This window comes from Denticeps clupeoides, chromosome 13 (assembly GCF_900700375.1).
Source record: "Denticeps clupeoides chromosome 13, fDenClu1.1, whole genome shotgun sequence".
Taxonomy (NCBI): domain Eukaryota; kingdom Metazoa; phylum Chordata; class Actinopteri; order Clupeiformes; family Denticipitidae; genus Denticeps; species Denticeps clupeoides.
Window position 1 is genome coordinate 7,149,382 of NC_041719.1, and position 16,389 is coordinate 7,165,770.

The following is a 16,389-nucleotide window of genomic DNA, read 5'->3' on the forward strand; positions in this document are numbered from 1 at the left end:
GACCCGTGGCGTCTTCTCACGTCTCTCACAATTAAATAGGTGGGTAACTGGAGAGGGACGGGGACCATCTGCCAGATTTAGACAGTGCGGCCTTTGAGTGAGGAATGCAGAGGATGGGCTTTGCCACATCCATCTTGTTTTCTCCCTCATCAGTGAAATGTCCGATCCAGTGCCAGAAGCTTCCCAAGTTAAAAAGCCCTGGAGAGCAGCGAGGTCAAACCACCATCATTTTAGAACTTGAGCTGTTTTCAAGTAAACAGAAACATTCTCACAAAGAACAAAGCAGACAGGGTGTAACACTTAAAATAGCTTTAATCGCTTTCCGAAGCATGTACAGTGGATCTTGCGGAACCTTTCCAACAAAACAAGCGCAAACAAATATTTTCACAAAACCCATAGTCTTAAAAGAAAAAAGAACATCACACAAAGAATATCATAAGAATAAAAAAAAAACACATCACCAATTGAAGAGATCCAGTGCACCTTTTATGTCATTCTAAATTTTACTCAAGTTCAAATTATTACAGGCCACGCAAAGCAAAAGAACACAGAAAACGGTCCAACTTGGAGGGTCACATGATCTTTTAGAGTTTGAACGGCATAGTCAAGTCTTGATAACCACAGATAATCTTTAGTTTGAGTCACATGATCTGTTAGAGCATTGTCAAGTCTTGATAACCAAAGAGTGTTTTGAGGGTTTCATTTTTTTGGTTGCTATACAATATTAAAATGAAGATAAAATAAAGTGTTCCTTCTGGCATCAGGTTACCTGTTAACCTGTCAACCTTAGTAACATGCCTCGCCGTCCACCAGGCCCAGGACCCAGCCTGATAGTGACTGCTTCACATCAACAATGGAAGAGTGTTTAGCATTCTACCTCCAAAGAATATGCTTCATAAAGCACTTCCTCCCTTTTAGCTGTGCCCAGGTGCCCACAAAGCCGTGTTAACACGGAGATCTTTTCTCAGAGCCCAACAGGAAGCCTTAAACGGATGCTTTCAGCCTCCCTCCTGCCATCGCACCCGAGGCAACACAATCAGTTCAACTTCCAAAAGCCTCTCCAAAAAAACTGCCCCGCCCCCCCCCATAAACTGCGAACAGCCAAAAAGGTCCTTTTCAGCGTCTCTCTGTGCTCTTACAGTATGTGACTCGCGTCCTAATCTCCGTCAGATCCGCCCGGCACAGGGGGAGTGTGGGAAATATGTTGGGCAGTGCTGCCGGGTCACTGCAGATGAAATACTGTGTAAAAACAGTCTGCACGGTGGAGGCTGCATATCAGTTTATATACTCAGATGTCACCATTTATAAGAAGTTGATGATGTACATCAGGGATACAACAGAGCAAATGCAAAACGCTCTGTTGCAGAAAGGGATTATTATTCCTGTTAAATTATGAAATTTGACAATTATTTATGATTAAAGCTTTTGTGGAAGGCTAATGCCTACAGTATCTACAGTAACAAAATATTAAAAAATACATTGTGTGTATACATTAGGTCATATAATTTTGTTCTATCCCCAAGGAACTGGAAAGTTAGAACAAGAATTTGAATGAAAGGCTCCTTTCAGATTTAAACGACCAACCGAGAAGGAAAAACTGTTGCAGTTGTTGGGCCTTAATGATTTTGTACCTGCCAACATTTAACTGTTTAAAAGGAAAGAAGCATTCTTAAAAAATGCAGTTTTGTCAGACATTGTACATTGTGGACGGTAATAACGTATTTCAATGGAAGCAAAAATGTGCAACAGGGAATTAAATAAACAAAGGCTGACAGAATGATGCAGTTAGCTGCCAATAAAATGAACGGAACAACGTTTGGACCTGGTTTCATGGCTGGCTAGGGTCCTGACTTTGCATTTTGGCCAGACCACATCTATTTTTAAACCCTCCTCAATGTACCCTAACTCAAATAACTTCTGTAATAATGGAAAGGGGATTAAAGAAGTACTGAGTGAAACGCCACAGGGAAGGAAAAAAATATTTTCACAATGTTAATAAAAATTGTACAGGATTTTTCATAAACAATGCATTCATTATATACAATAAATTTCCAATCATGAACCATTCGTTAATCGTATTTTCATCATCTAAGCAGGATGTGACATATACATCAGGGCTCATAAATTGCACACGTTTTACAGGAACGGTGCCATAAGACTTTTTCTTACAGAGAAGGGCCCCAGCCCACATCAGAGCCCATTAAAGCCACATGGATCAAGCTGACCACCACCATGCATGCACAGTAACCACCCAGGCTGCAAAGTAAACCAGGGGCTGGACATTTAATCCAATTGTCTACTGTAAGGTCTATAAGTGCGGGGCACTGAATATTCTGAATAAATAAAGATTCATTACACCTCAGATTACCTCAGATGACATTATCATTATCTTCATGGTGGATACTTTCACAGAGTTATATACAACGCAGAGTGTGGGGAGTGTGTAATGTCCCATTCACAAGTGGATATGGTCCCAAGAGGGAGGAGATGAATGTGCTATATTGGCAGTAGGGTGGTAGTAGCCATGCAGGTAACACACTCGCCTATGAACCAGAAGACCCAGGTTCAAATCCCACTTACTACCATTGTGTCCCTGAGCAAGACACTTAACCCCGAGTTGCTCCAGGGGGACTGTCCCTGTAACTACTGATTGTAAGTCCCTCTGGATAAGGGCGTCTGATAAATGCTTTAAATGTAAATGTAAATGACAGTATTCAGAATACATCGTCCATAATGAGTATGTATGATGCATTTGAGCTGTCAATCCTCCCTATTGGCTCCTCCCATTAAAAAACTTCCTTAAGTTTATTTTCTGGGGGTCAGAAATAAAAAAGGTAACAAATAGGACATCAGCAAACACTCCCCATGTGTGTCACTTAAACTCTAAATGTTAGAAAACCCTAAATGTTATTACGATGTTCATTTTATTACACTGACAAATGGCAAATTAAAGGAAAATAGCACATAAAGGGTCTAAGAAGATTTGCCAGTCCCTGTTTTCTAGCCTCCATTTCTTTGTAGCGTCATTAATGTTAAATATGCAGCAGATCTACAATAAGGACAACATAAATACATTATACATTGCAATGTTTATGCTTTTTTCTACTTAGCTAAGGCACATTTAAGGTTGTCTGATAAATACACTGTTGAGATATCTAGTTAGCAAAGTAGATGGCAATTATGAAAATAACCGAATTCTTCCCAAAAAGAAAAGTTTTATGACAGGAAAAAGAGGTTAATTCACAATAACATGATACCCATTTCAATTTAAAAGCATAAATCTAAAAAGGAAAATGTTCCATAACTGACCAATTTAAACAGGTTTTCCTTTGTCACCACCTGCTGTTTAACACATTCTATTAAGTTACTCAAAGCAGAATTATTACAGAAACATCCAAAAATAATGAACATGACTTAAATGAATAAAAAAGCTACACGAAAGCATCCAAAAACTTTGTCATAACTTAGAACTGTTATCTGGATATAGTACAACACTGCACAGACCACAGTGCATCCTATTGCCATTGAAGTGCTTGTATCCGTAACAGTGCAGATGTCAGAACCCTTCAGACATGTAGTCCATGTTATGTGCAGTGCAAAGTTTCGAAACACACAGGGGCAGGATTATCTAAAGGTGGAACGGCTGGTACGGACAGGATCCCAAATCGAAAGATGCAGAGTTCCCATGTGGCTCTTGATCTAAGCAGCTGGCCTCAGCCTCTCTCCAGCAAGCCCACACTCCTACCGCTGCGCAGTAGTCATAGAAACCCTCCCTCTGAAACTGTCGAAACACTGGCATTGTTGCTTCTCCAAGTGGGTGTGTGAGAGAGGGAGCCGGTTGGGACCGGAGGAATATTGCTCTTGCGTATCTGACTTCATGCCTAATGGCATAATTTTTTTTATGCAGTGCATCTTTAATGCTTTAAGATAATCCCTTATTAGTCCCACAAGTGGCAAGTTTAAGTGGAAAATTCAACTTGGACAGTGTGAATACCTGACAGGACGTTAAAATAAAAGTTTTCAAGCACACTGCTCAACAATCTGTTGAGACAATGAACACTGAAACACACCTGACAATACTGCCCTTTACATCCAGATATGAGAGGTGGCCTAGCAGGTAAGGAAGTGGTCTCATAAACAAAGGGTTGCGGGTTCAGATCCAGAACCGCCAAGGTGCCAATGAGGTCCCCTTGAGGTCCCTTTGAGCAAGGTACCGTCCCCACACACTATCAAGGTGACCCCTGCTCACCCAGGGTGATGGGTTAAATGCAAAGGACACACTTTGTAGTGTGCACCGTGTGCTGAGCATTCTGTGTATTGCAACGACAAAATGAGTAATAGTTTAAAAGCTAATGCTTTAATACTGCAGATATTTCACATAAAATTCAAACTGCCAACATTCCAATAGGACAACCATGCAAATTCTTGAACGTTAACACTGGGAAAACGCGGACCCACGAAACCAGCCACACCAAAGACGAACCTGATTTACACAATAGGTATTGCCATCAACATGTTACATGTATTGGTTAGGCATTAATTCAAACATCAGCAATCACATACGTTTAAGTGCATAAGTATCTGTCCACTGAGCGCAAGACAATATTAGGGGTTCTCTAGTCATCTGGTACCCAATGTATGTTTAGAAAGTGCCATTCGCTCTTGAGGGAATCTTCTGATGGGAAGAGGATGCTTACATTCACAGTGCTCCCTAAGAACGTAATTAAGCAACTTGAATGAACACCTAAACCTACGTTAAGCTTTTAGGGGTTTTCGATAGGGGGTTTGTGGGGACAGGATGAGTAGAAAAATATTTCACTCCTGGGATTGTTTCAGCAGAAACTTTGGTCCGTATTCTAGCACTGTTCACAGAAAACACCACAGAGGCGGTTGATTGTAGGGACAGGAGGATGCATAGCTCGAACACTTGATTGGGTTAAAATTTGTACATTTAAACGGGAACCTGGAACTACTGCAGTCACACACATGGAATGGCGGAAACCACTGTACACCGTTTTCACCTAAACCAAACACACATGCAATCTTGCAGATATGACCTTCTAGTAAAGATTTGCTCTTGATTGGCCATTTTGACCTTTGACACTCACATTCATAAATTTTTTCCACCTGCCAACTGATCTTTGACCTCGGTGACCATTACAGAAGGAGGCTGGAATTGAAGAGGGTAACGTCACAAGAACGTAACATCATCCTGTGATTGCACCCATCGCCAGTGGGCGTCGTACTCCAGGTGCACCTTGCCGTTGAGGTTGCACCCATCTAGCTCCACCTTGCCATTTATGTAGGTCTTTTGTAGTTTGGGGCTCTGGGTTTTGGCCAATTTGTCAGCCAGGGAGGCTCGGATGGTCTCCTGGTCTCCATCCTGCCTGAGAACCTTGTCCACAGTTCCATTAGCCTTGCTAGGCGGCGCTTGGTTCTGCCCCATCTTATCCTTAGAAGTGTTAAATGACGCCTTGGTTACATCAGAGGATTTGGTGGTTTCCAGCTGCTTCATATGGGGAGATCCAGTTCCCGGCCCTGACCCCATCACGGCCCCACTTCGCCCAGACGTGTCCGTGGTGCGGGGGGTGGAGCAGAGGACGGACTCTGAGCTGGAGGGGCAGTATTCATCCGTGTCGTCGGCCAGCGTGTCCAGGTAGCTGCCGATTGAGATGTTGTCCAGCTTGTCGTTGGGGTCGTGCAGGCTGCCCCAGCTGCCCCTCCAAGAGGAATCAGGGCCCTCACCCAGGCTGTACTGGCTGCTGGTCAAGCTGCTGCAGCGGCTGGTCAGGGTGCTGCGCTCCTCCAACATCCACTTGACTGCCTCGATCCCCTCATGTACCGCCAGGAGCTGCTGCAGGATGCGAACGTCCACCGAACGGAGGTGAGCCTGAAGAAAAAACAAGGAGGGATAGGCAAAGAAAGACGTGAAAGTAGGCCTGGGGACAAGACAAAAGGTAAAGACACATCAATAAAAAAAGACAACGTTGCAGATAAAAGCACATGATCGATAAGAGAAAAACAGGAAAACAGGAACTGCGGTTTTGCACTGCTGGGCATTATAAACTTTACTCTCCGTGCAGTGTCCTTCAGTGAGATGACAATAAGTGTTTCTGAAATCCTCGGACTCCCCTGACAATATCATTTCTGCTGAGGAGAGGTGGAGTGCCTCCCTCGCAGCCGAGAGAGGACAGTGGCAGTACATAATATTTATTAGAATAATGAAAGCCATAGTTAGCAGCTTGCAGCTCATCTTCAATACTGGTTAAAGGCCAGGCCACCACCGGGGCAGTGGTGGCCTGGGGCAGTGGTGGCGGTTAAGGAAGCGGCCCCGTAATCAGAAGGTTGCCGGTTCAAATCCCAATCCGCCAAGGTGCCACTGAGGTGCCACTGAGCAAAGCACCGTCCCCATACACTGCTCCCCGGGCGCCTGTCATGGCTGCCTGCTGCTCACTCAGGGTGATGGGTTAAATGCAGAGGACAAATTTCACTCTGTGCACCGTGTGCTGTGCTGCTTTACTTTAACTTTAAAGTCGCCCTGCGTCCTTCGCTCCACAGCAACCTATTGATGTACTTCCACCTGCAGAAAATGCATGATCATTTTGGACTAGGGGCACTGCTTGCACCATTCATAGGTCAGAGACCCACTAATAGGACCAGCATATACACCATCACGTATCAGGGTCTCTACATGACCAACCCCCCCATATCAAACTGTGCAATCTCACACCGCTCCAACCTCTGAGAAAATCAACACTCTGGACATAAAGCCTGTTGCCAAGGGGATGTAAAAGTATAAAAGCAGGTTTTTATAAAAGCAAGTAAAAAAGCCTTGGTGGGCAAGCGCTGGCACGGTGAAAGTTCGCCGCCTGGCAACCCAGTTGAGGGAAAAAATATTGAGGCGAGAGCAGCGGAGGGCAGGCGGATGATTTACAGCTGCCACCGTGCTCGCTGTTCACATCCCACACGGCTCTGATCATTTCAGCCTCACCTATCACCAGACAAAAGAGAACAAAATCCTGGAAAGAAAGGCAAAGGGGATAAACGTAGGATAGAAGAGCCAAGGCTATGTTTAATGAGAGCAGGAGATGAAGAGGAAGGATGACGAAAAATAACTGAGCGATGACGCAAATTGGGGGGAGGTGTCAAAATAAAGCATCTGCAATGAAGCAGCGTTTGCTGGTCAGGGTCCAGACAGCCAGGTCTGGGGTTTGGGGTTTCTGGGGTTGGGTTCAGCTTGTCCCAGTGGCAGAGGAGGCAGATTAATGAGCCGACTGTTAATAACAAGCACCGACACAAAAATGTTTTTCACTCCAGTCACATTTTTATGTTTCGGCTCCCACATTCAACACCTCCTTCTAAATTAGACTGCACTTACTATCAACCAATTTAATGTCCTTGTTTTCATTGAAAATTTTATTTCAATAGAAAATATTACTATGTAATATTACTAAGAAATAGAAAGAAGTAAATAAAGAATATTTAGATTAAATTGTAATTTTCTTGTTGTCGAACTTTGTATACAGAATCTACAACAGAGTGAATAAAAGATGAACCTAGTGAACCGGAATTGATCTCTTCATCGATGGTAACTTGAAAGCACGTTGTAAGTCGCTCTGGATAAGGGCGTCTGCCAAATGCCGTAAATGTAAATGTAAATGTAAATAGCGGCAACAGCAAATAGTAAAATAAATAACAATTGAACTACATCTGCTGATGCATTAGATGAATTTGGCTAGACTTGCATTAAAGAATTGTTCCACAGGAACTAAAGACAAATAGCTGCTGATAAAGATATTCCATCAGTAATAGACATTTCTAGCATGAACAATGAGGATATTTTTAAATGACTTCTGAACGGAAGTATAATACTATTTAATTAAGCATTATTACCATGCTGTTTCCATGGCATGTTACTGGTATTGTAGCACGGTGGAGGGAACAAGGACGTAGGGTGTATGAAGCTGTCACTTTTACCTCCTCCAAAACTCCCAGCACCAGACTGCATTCCTCTCACTCTGGGCCAACTTTTCCTGCCTCTACCTGCCATGGTGCCATCTTCTCTGGACATAGATCTGGCGTTCCTGTGATGTCCTAGCATGTCTCAAATATTCAGTTCCATATTTATACGCAACCACTTCATTCTCACCGCCAAGCAGGTTCTGTTTCCCAGTCCGTCTTAAGTCCGCAGTCCAAATGTCTCCTGGATAATCCTCCTGGGATTTTGGAGAGATCAGTTGCGGTGCCCCTGGTGTCCCATGTTGTTCTCATGCATCAGAGTCACTTTAGAAAACGAGTCTGTGTGTGTGTGTGTGTGTGTGTGTGTGTGTGTGAGTGTACATCTGTCATGAGGGTATCACTCTTAATAACATGGCGGTATCCCAGGAGCCTGTAAAGCCCTCAGATCTTTGGCTCTTGCAGCTGAAAGACAATGGGAGGAGTTTTCACGGCAAGATAATACATCTTACAGCTCGATTTGTGCCACTGTTGATTATCTACACTGTAGTCTCTCGCTTTAAAGAGTTAAAGCCAGCATTTAGTGAATTTCTGCAGAAAACCCTTTCAAGCTCGGCCCCTTTTTATACATTGTACTGGAATTGTCCCTGTCCATTAAAATGTCTGGTTCACTTATTAAGCTTATGCTTGAATCATCAAAACATGATTGTGAATTGTGGTAATTTCAATTAGCCCGGTGTAAGCCATCGCCACTAATATTTATTTCCATTCCAGTGGACAAGGCATTAGTGCCATTAAATCAACCTCCAACCACAGAGGAAGCCGAGCCCGCGCAGGGGTCATTATGTACACGAGCTGCAGTATATGGCATGTGAGCTTAGTCAGCAGCAACGGTGAAAATGGCTTTTAAGCTGGGTTAAAGCACACGGGGCTTTACCTGAGCAATGCTGATGGGCCACCAGGCGATATTTACACCTAAGAGAATACATTTACATTTACATTTACATTTACGGCATTTGGCAGACGCCCTTATCCAGAGCGACTTACAACGTGCTTTCAAGTTACCATCGATGAAGAGATCAATTCCGGTTCACTAGGACCCCAACTATGAATACATCTATTTAATTCACTCTGTTGTAGATTCTGTACACAAAGTTTGACAAGAAAATAACAATTTAATCTAAATATTCTTTAAAGAGGAAGGTCTTGCAGTGACTCTGTTATCACATTGAATTATGCATCAAATATAAATGTGACGCTGACAAGGGCGCGCCTCTGCTTTGTGTACCCAAATGTGGATGTGGATGACAGCCAGTAGTAAATCATTGTCAGGATTGCCTGCAGCTGGGCTCCACACCTGACTCAAATCCTGACGCCCCATAAATGCCGGATGTTTCCGCCCCTTCTAGGTCTCTGGCATTTTTGTGAACTTGACATTGTAACCGTGTCTTAGTATTTTCAGTTCTGGCAATCGCCACACGCCTACGGGTTAGTTTCAGTTCTTAATTTAAGTTAAATTGTTTTCGGCCACCGCGCCATTGTTTATTTGTATTTCTTTGAGTTTATTGTTTGTTTAAAAATAAAAAACCCTTCCCAGTATGTCAGACCTCTGCGCTTCCTTCCCCCGTAAGTCCGTAGTCGTGACAATCATATTCATGTTGGTGCAGATATGCAAGGAAAAATAAGCAAAAAAATGGCACGTATCTATTTAAATATCTATTTGCAAGTAAAATAATTTCGTGTTTTTCGCTGACAGATCCCCTGAAATACAGGGTATAAATAGCTTAACTCTTTGCACAAGCGTAACCTTTTCCAATGATGCTAAACTGACAGGAGGTATCATGCAGCGTGCATGGATTATTACACGACTGACCACTGCCTGCCACATTCAACCCTCCACAACATCCAAAACATCACCGCTCTCCGCTCCATTCCGCCACTCTCACACACCCCCACAACATCCTTGGCATGGGCGGCGAGGGCACAGCAGACAAACATGGCCGAGGCTGGACTTCACCAGCTGCAGACGCGGGTAACCATCCAGCCTCCGTCACTGACTTCTCCCTGCAGCCGTGCTAGATACCAGACCTCTGACTTTTATCTGTGCCTTAGTCTGATTCCTACATGGAATCCCTAAACGAGAATTCGCTCTTTATCACTGATTTAATATGACAGGACCTCACAAAATCCTGTCCTCTCATCCAACACCCTCCTGCTCCATCTGTCTGTGCACCACCCCCTTGTGATTCCCATCTGTGAATCAGGGAGTGAAGGAGAACGGGAGAGCAAGAGGGCGACATGGAGACCCCTGCCTTCCCGTCTCTCTCTCTCGGGTCGGGAGAAGCGACAGTGGCTTCCTACACCGGTCACCGGCCACACCGCGCAGCTGCTGGCTGCCTGCGCCGGGGGAATATGGCGCAGCGGAAAAAAACTACCGGCGGTCCGCACACAGGCGGTGATGACTCAATAAACTCAGAAGACAAGGGCATTGATTTCTCCGGGCTCAGGGTGTGACGGTCGATCTTAAGAAACCAGGGTTCAGCAGAAACGCTGCCGTGTGCGTTCAAAGCCACATGCACAGTTCCATGATTTCTTGTGTCCCAAATGACATCGACGGAAATACGGCAACCCAAACAGAGGATGGGAATGGCTGTCTCACAATAATATACACTGAAAACTAAGCAGATTTTACACAATTTGCATTATTATGCCATTATACCATAAAACTGTTGACATCTATTGTTACAAACCTAATTCAATCATAATCTTTGGTTCAGGGCTTTATTGTACTGTTCTTGTGACTGATTCAGATTGATTACATTTACATTTACAGCATTTATCAGACGCCCTTTATCCCCCCCCCGGAGCAACTTAGGGTTAAGTGTCTTGCTCAGGGACATAATGGTAGTAAGTGGGATTTGAACCTGGGTCTTCTGGTTCATAGGCGAGTGTCTTACCCACTAGGCTACTACCACCCTACCAGATGGATTGTTCATGAGTGTCCAGCTAGAGCTCGTCTAAATGGAAAAAAACAAGATCGAGCTCAATTTTATAGCAATCATCAATCGAGATCCTATAATTATCCAGCCCTAGCTGCGAATATTAACTATGATCTCACAGACTCTTGGCAGATCAATACAGGTCCACCAAATGCTACAATGGGCCCATTATGTTCCTATCACAAACTGTACAGGCACAAATGCACAAACGCGCAGGATGTTTCTTCTGAGGTGGCTGACCCAACGTAAGAAAGATCCGATTACAGATTACATTCATAAAAGCCGTGAGTTTCCATTACCTAAAACAATGCCGCCAGGTATGGAACAAGCCGCACGAGCCACACATGGACTTGCTGTCAGCAAAATGAATATGTAATACAAAAAATGTCCCACCCAGAGGGAAGGGGAATAGATTTGACTCTCACCGACCTCCCAAAGTGTACAGTTTTCTCTCCAACACATACACCTTTCCCTGTTATTTTCCATCATGGCGTTTCTTTCACCTCTGCTGAGATGTATGTGCGCGTGTGTGCGAGGTCCCCTGCAGGGTGGAGTGACAAAGCCACGACCCGCGCAGACGACAGCCTCAATGACAGCCGGCTCATTAAAGCATGGGCACAAACACCACGGGGACAAGGGCGTCCCGTCCCGTCCTCCCTGTCCGCACCTCTCCCCCAGGAGCCCTGCTGCCGTTCCCCCGCAGCACAGCAAAGGGCCACGGCTACTCACACTAAGAGCCAGACCTCAATCACTGGCCGGGCCCGGAGCCGACAGCCGCCGGCAAATCAACGCTGACAGCGCCGCAGATTTACGAAGCTTCTCTCCCTTCGATCGGGAGATTCACCGCTGCCTCGCAGAGGGCCGCAAATTGCACACTGGGCCATTTGCTTAATGGCCAATGGTGTTCGCTTTTTTTTTTTTTTTTTTTAAGGAAAAACACGGCTGCATGGATGAAGACCCCCGGATGCATAATGGGAAGGGTCTCTGGATTTAACTGGCTCGGAATGTGCTGTTTAAGAAAACATTTCAAGTCATGCATGCGACCCTTATGCTGACCACAGCCACCGCTCCCCTCATTCAGAGCTCACTTTGCTGGAATGTACGACATCTGGTGCCCAACGTCCCATTAGAAGATACCATCAACGTGTCTAAATGGTTTCTAATTATACCCGAGAGAGGACAGAACTATGATAAATGGAATTTAGAGACGAAGCACAGATGCATTAGCAATAAATAGCATGACTGTGTACAGTGTTACAAGTTCAGTGTGTTTGTACGTATTGGGCATCGGCTCAAAACACTGCTGGTCACCAGTAAAACCAGCAAATCCTGTCCGGCGCCGCCAGCAGGACACTCGTCTGATGTTAATCTTGTTTATCCGGCATCATTGGCCAGGATAGCGGCGTGGCTCAGCAAACTGCTCAGTTAAAAAAGGAATGAGGGGCGAGCCCCACCTGGCAACCCCTCCACCTTTTTATCCGGCTTCACAGCCAACAACCACCTGCGGATCTTTGCCAGAGGAGGGAGAGAGAATTCCTGAATTATTGATCGCACGTGCATGTCGGTGCTGGATCGTTCCACGAATTGGGACAGAAATATATGAAGTATAATTTAGGAACAACTTAACTTAACAGCCAGAACACGTAATCGTAACTGCCAGACACCGCAAGAGCTCTCGATGCACCAACATCACCCGAACACTGTTAAACTCAACAACAATACACTTCCAGCATTATGCACCTGATTTTTGCACATCTCTGCTCTTTTTGCACATTGCTGCACATCTTGCACATGTTTGTCTTGTCTCATGTGTCCTGTTTGAAATATCCGACATATCTGCTTACAAGCGTCCAACACGATGTTGTCCAGTTGTCCTGTTCGACCTGTTCATTGTACAAAAAAGTTTTACTTTTCTCTTCTAGAGATAACCTGTACAGTATTTAAGCTTCAGTTTTAGTTAGTATAGTATTGTTTGTGTGTGTGTGTGTGTGTGTGTGTGTGTGTGTGTATATTTTATGATAGCACTATGGGTGTCTGTCTGAAAAGTCATTACATTATACTGTGTAGACTGTTGTACTGACAATAAACCAATCTTGTATGCCGCAATAAAATTTGAAACGAGATGCCCAGGGGCTGATGATGAGCCAACAATTGCTCATAATAATAATAATGATAATAATAATTGTTGTTGTTGTCATTATTATTAGTAGTATAGTTATTATTATCATTTATTAAATAACGCGTACCATCTCCAGTCGAAGTTTCCTTATCTTCTCATCCAGACTCCTCTTCTCCGGGTCGTGATCTCTGGCTTCCTGATGGTTTAACTTGGCGTCTCCGTGATGCGCCGCTTCCTCCCGCATCCACCTCAGGAGACCTTCCGGCGTCTTCCTCCCGATCTTCACCTCCAGGTCCTTCAGATCCGGCGCGGTCTCGTTGGCGCTGCCTTCCTCCATGGTCCAGGCGGAGTGCCGAGCGGTTCCGAATGCAGCGCGGCCCGACCAATCAGGCGACTGGCTCCGCGGTCCGGCGGTGGTCCGCTGCGACAGACGCGCCAGATGCTGTCACATCTCCGCCGCTGCCCGTGTGCGGCGGGTGACGTCGGACGCCGTCCTCGCAGAGACGTCTCTCCGCCCGAACGTCATCCCTGAGTGGACGGATCTTGTCCCGACTCACGTCGACCACGTCCAGCCTCCACCTGCGCGACTTGCGGGCCGTATTTACTGCAGTACGCGCGTCTCCGAGAAAAAAAAGAGAAGCGTGAAAACGGCGAGGCTGAAATAATCCACGTCGTGCGGTGGCTCTGCGACTCTCCCCGTCTTCCAGACGTCTGGTCCGGAGGTTGATGTCTTCTCCAGACCCGTTCCGCCGACAGACCTTCCTTGTGGGTGTAACATTATCCAAACTGTCGGCTGTCGCTGGGAAACGCCGTGGGTGTATTTTAACTGGGCAAAGGACTTAAAATGGAAAAAGCCACGAAATAGCACTATATACTCTTGATTGAGAGTCAAGTCGGTTCAAGATCCTGACCATGATGCACCCTGTCATGTACTAAAGCATATTAAATATGTTTAAGCCTTGTGATTGTATAGGTGGAAAAAAAAGTTTAAATAACTGAAAACATGTTTTATATTCTAGTTTCTTTGCTCTGATTACTGCTTTGAACACTCTTGGCATTCTCTCGATGAGCTTCAAGAGGTCGTCACCTGAAATGGTTTTCCAACAGTCTTGAAGGAGTTCCCAGAGGTGTTTAGCACTTGTTGGCCCCTTTGCCTTCACTCTGCGGTCCAGCTCACCCCAAACCATCTGGATTGGGTTCAGGTCCGGTGACTGTGGAGGACAGGTCTCCACTTTTTGTTAAGTACATAACTCCACATGTGTTCATTCATAGTTTTGATGCCTTCAATGAGAATCTAGCAATGTAAATGGTCATGAAAATAAAGAAAACACATTGAATGAGAAGGTGTGTCCAAACTTTTGGCCTGTACTGTATATTATCGATTAGTATACCCATATTTCTCTAAATTGTGGGATTTCTGTAGGCCGGTGTTTCTCCGTCCTTCTCAATGCTCCCATTTTCACTGCAATAAGAGGGGCAGTGGTGGCCTACCGGTTAAGGAAGCAGCCCCGTAATCAGATCCGCCAAGGTGCCACAAAGCACCGTCCCCACACACTGTCATGGCTGCCCACTGCTCACTCAGGGTGATGGGTTAAATGCAGAGGACAAATTTCACTGTGTGCACCGTGTGCTGTGCTGCTGTGTATCACATGTGACATTCACTTCACTTCACTGTTTGTAATTATCCTCAAGTTGGAGGTGGTGTAAGCAATAACATTAAATTCTCAGATGTTATTGAGTGATGAGATGTTGCAGGCCACATTCAGAAATGAAGACTAAAACCCTGGACCACGGTCTCCACCTGCAGCCCCCATCATTCTTCCATCTGCTGCCGGTGAGGGGGAGTCTCTGCTCTCCTCTGCTTGAGTGGCCCAGAAGAGCCGAGAGTGCCTTCGGCGCCCAGGAAACGCTCAGGCCAAACACTAAATACTACACTGCCTGCCAGTTAAGATGTCAAGATGTAATTAAAAAAGAGGTGCTCAGCAGCAGAAAATGGAGGGAGGAGAAGTGAAGCTGCCTTCCTTTTCTGAGTCTCTGAGAGAAACGGCGATCACTAGAGCGAAGGGTTTCATTACTTATTCAAATGTGAGCTTAAATAGCATCAAGCATGAGCCACTCACACAGAAGAGTTAAAAAAGTAGAAATGTTCTAGTGATTTGGGAACAGTAAATAACCACATTGTTTTGTGAACTGTATGTTCCACGAGCTTATAAAAAGCACATCTCAAGGGATGAGAAATGAAGCCATGCATGGTTGCGGATCTGGGGAAACGTATCAGAGCACACGGCGCAGGATTTCATTCACAGTCTTCTCATTTCCAGACATTATATTTTGTAATCTGGGTTATGCAACGGTACCCCCTAAAAGTCGTGAGGAGAACAGAGCGCCATGGCAAACAGCTGAGGCACGGAATGCTGGCTCCTCCACCCTCGCGTGGAGTTCCAGGCCAAACCAGGATAGAGAACCTGAGCAGATTCCGTTGCGAATGTCACGGATTTGACATCGGGAAGGAGGCCATCTTTAAACAGCTGTGGGTGGCACAATGGCCATTTCCTTCAACTGTGAACACCATTGTGCAGAGAACAATGGCAGTGGCAGTAAGTGGGGCTTGAACCTGTGACTCTGCGGCCTTCTGGTTCATACGCAAGTGTGTAATGCACTGGGCTACTACCACCCATTTTAAACAGTCCATCTCTCAGCATGCACCATGACACAATCTGAATACTAACACTGAGCAATGTGCGCAGCAGCTCCCTTTTCTCAGCCTGGGTTAGACTCTTCAGCAGTTATCAGGTTGCTAATTTAGTGCTGAGCCTCAGGCACAATGTTCGCCAGATGTAAATTAAAGCTCTTTTTTACATCTCTTTTAATGAATGTCTTGTTTTCAATTGTTTTTTTTATAATTAGATTATGTCACGTCCCAGAATGCCAGAAAGTTTTTTTAGAGCGCCTTGTTTTGGCTGGATACTGGAAGTATTTCTGTTCACAGAGCATTCTCTAGTGGTGAGTTAAGGGAGAGGAGATGGAATTTATTCCTTAAAATTGTATGACAAATACTTTTTGAGAACCTCAGACCATATTATTCTGTGTGAATTGGAGGGATTTTAGAAGTTATAATGGGGCAATTTATAAATATGGAAACCAAATGTGTCTCTAAATGGACAATCATGTAAGGAATTGTCTACATAGATGGATAAAGCACCCAGCATACATGGACATAGCATGAACAAGTCAAACTGGTCCCCGGATGACCTGATCATTTCCCTGTTTGTCAAGATCCAGAGAAATTTTCAGATTTGACAGATTTTCTGAGAA

At 44.9% G+C, this 16,389-nt stretch overlaps 1 protein-coding gene across 1 annotated transcript; it reads right to left on the minus strand.

Moving 5' to 3' along the window:
• Positions 1–294: 294 nt before the first annotated feature.
• On the minus strand, positions 295–13,876 carry LOC114802687 (leucine rich adaptor protein 1-like). Its single transcript, XM_029001848.1, has 2 exons — positions 13,202–13,876; positions 295–5,890 (listed from the first exon to the last, which is right to left on the minus strand). Exons 1-2 carry the CDS (start codon positions 13,409–13,411, stop codon positions 5,192–5,194), a joined length of 909 nt encoding a protein of 302 aa, XP_028857681.1. The 5' UTR covers positions 13,412–13,876; the 3' UTR covers positions 295–5,191.
• Between the last annotated feature and the right edge of the window lie 2,513 nt (positions 13,877–16,389).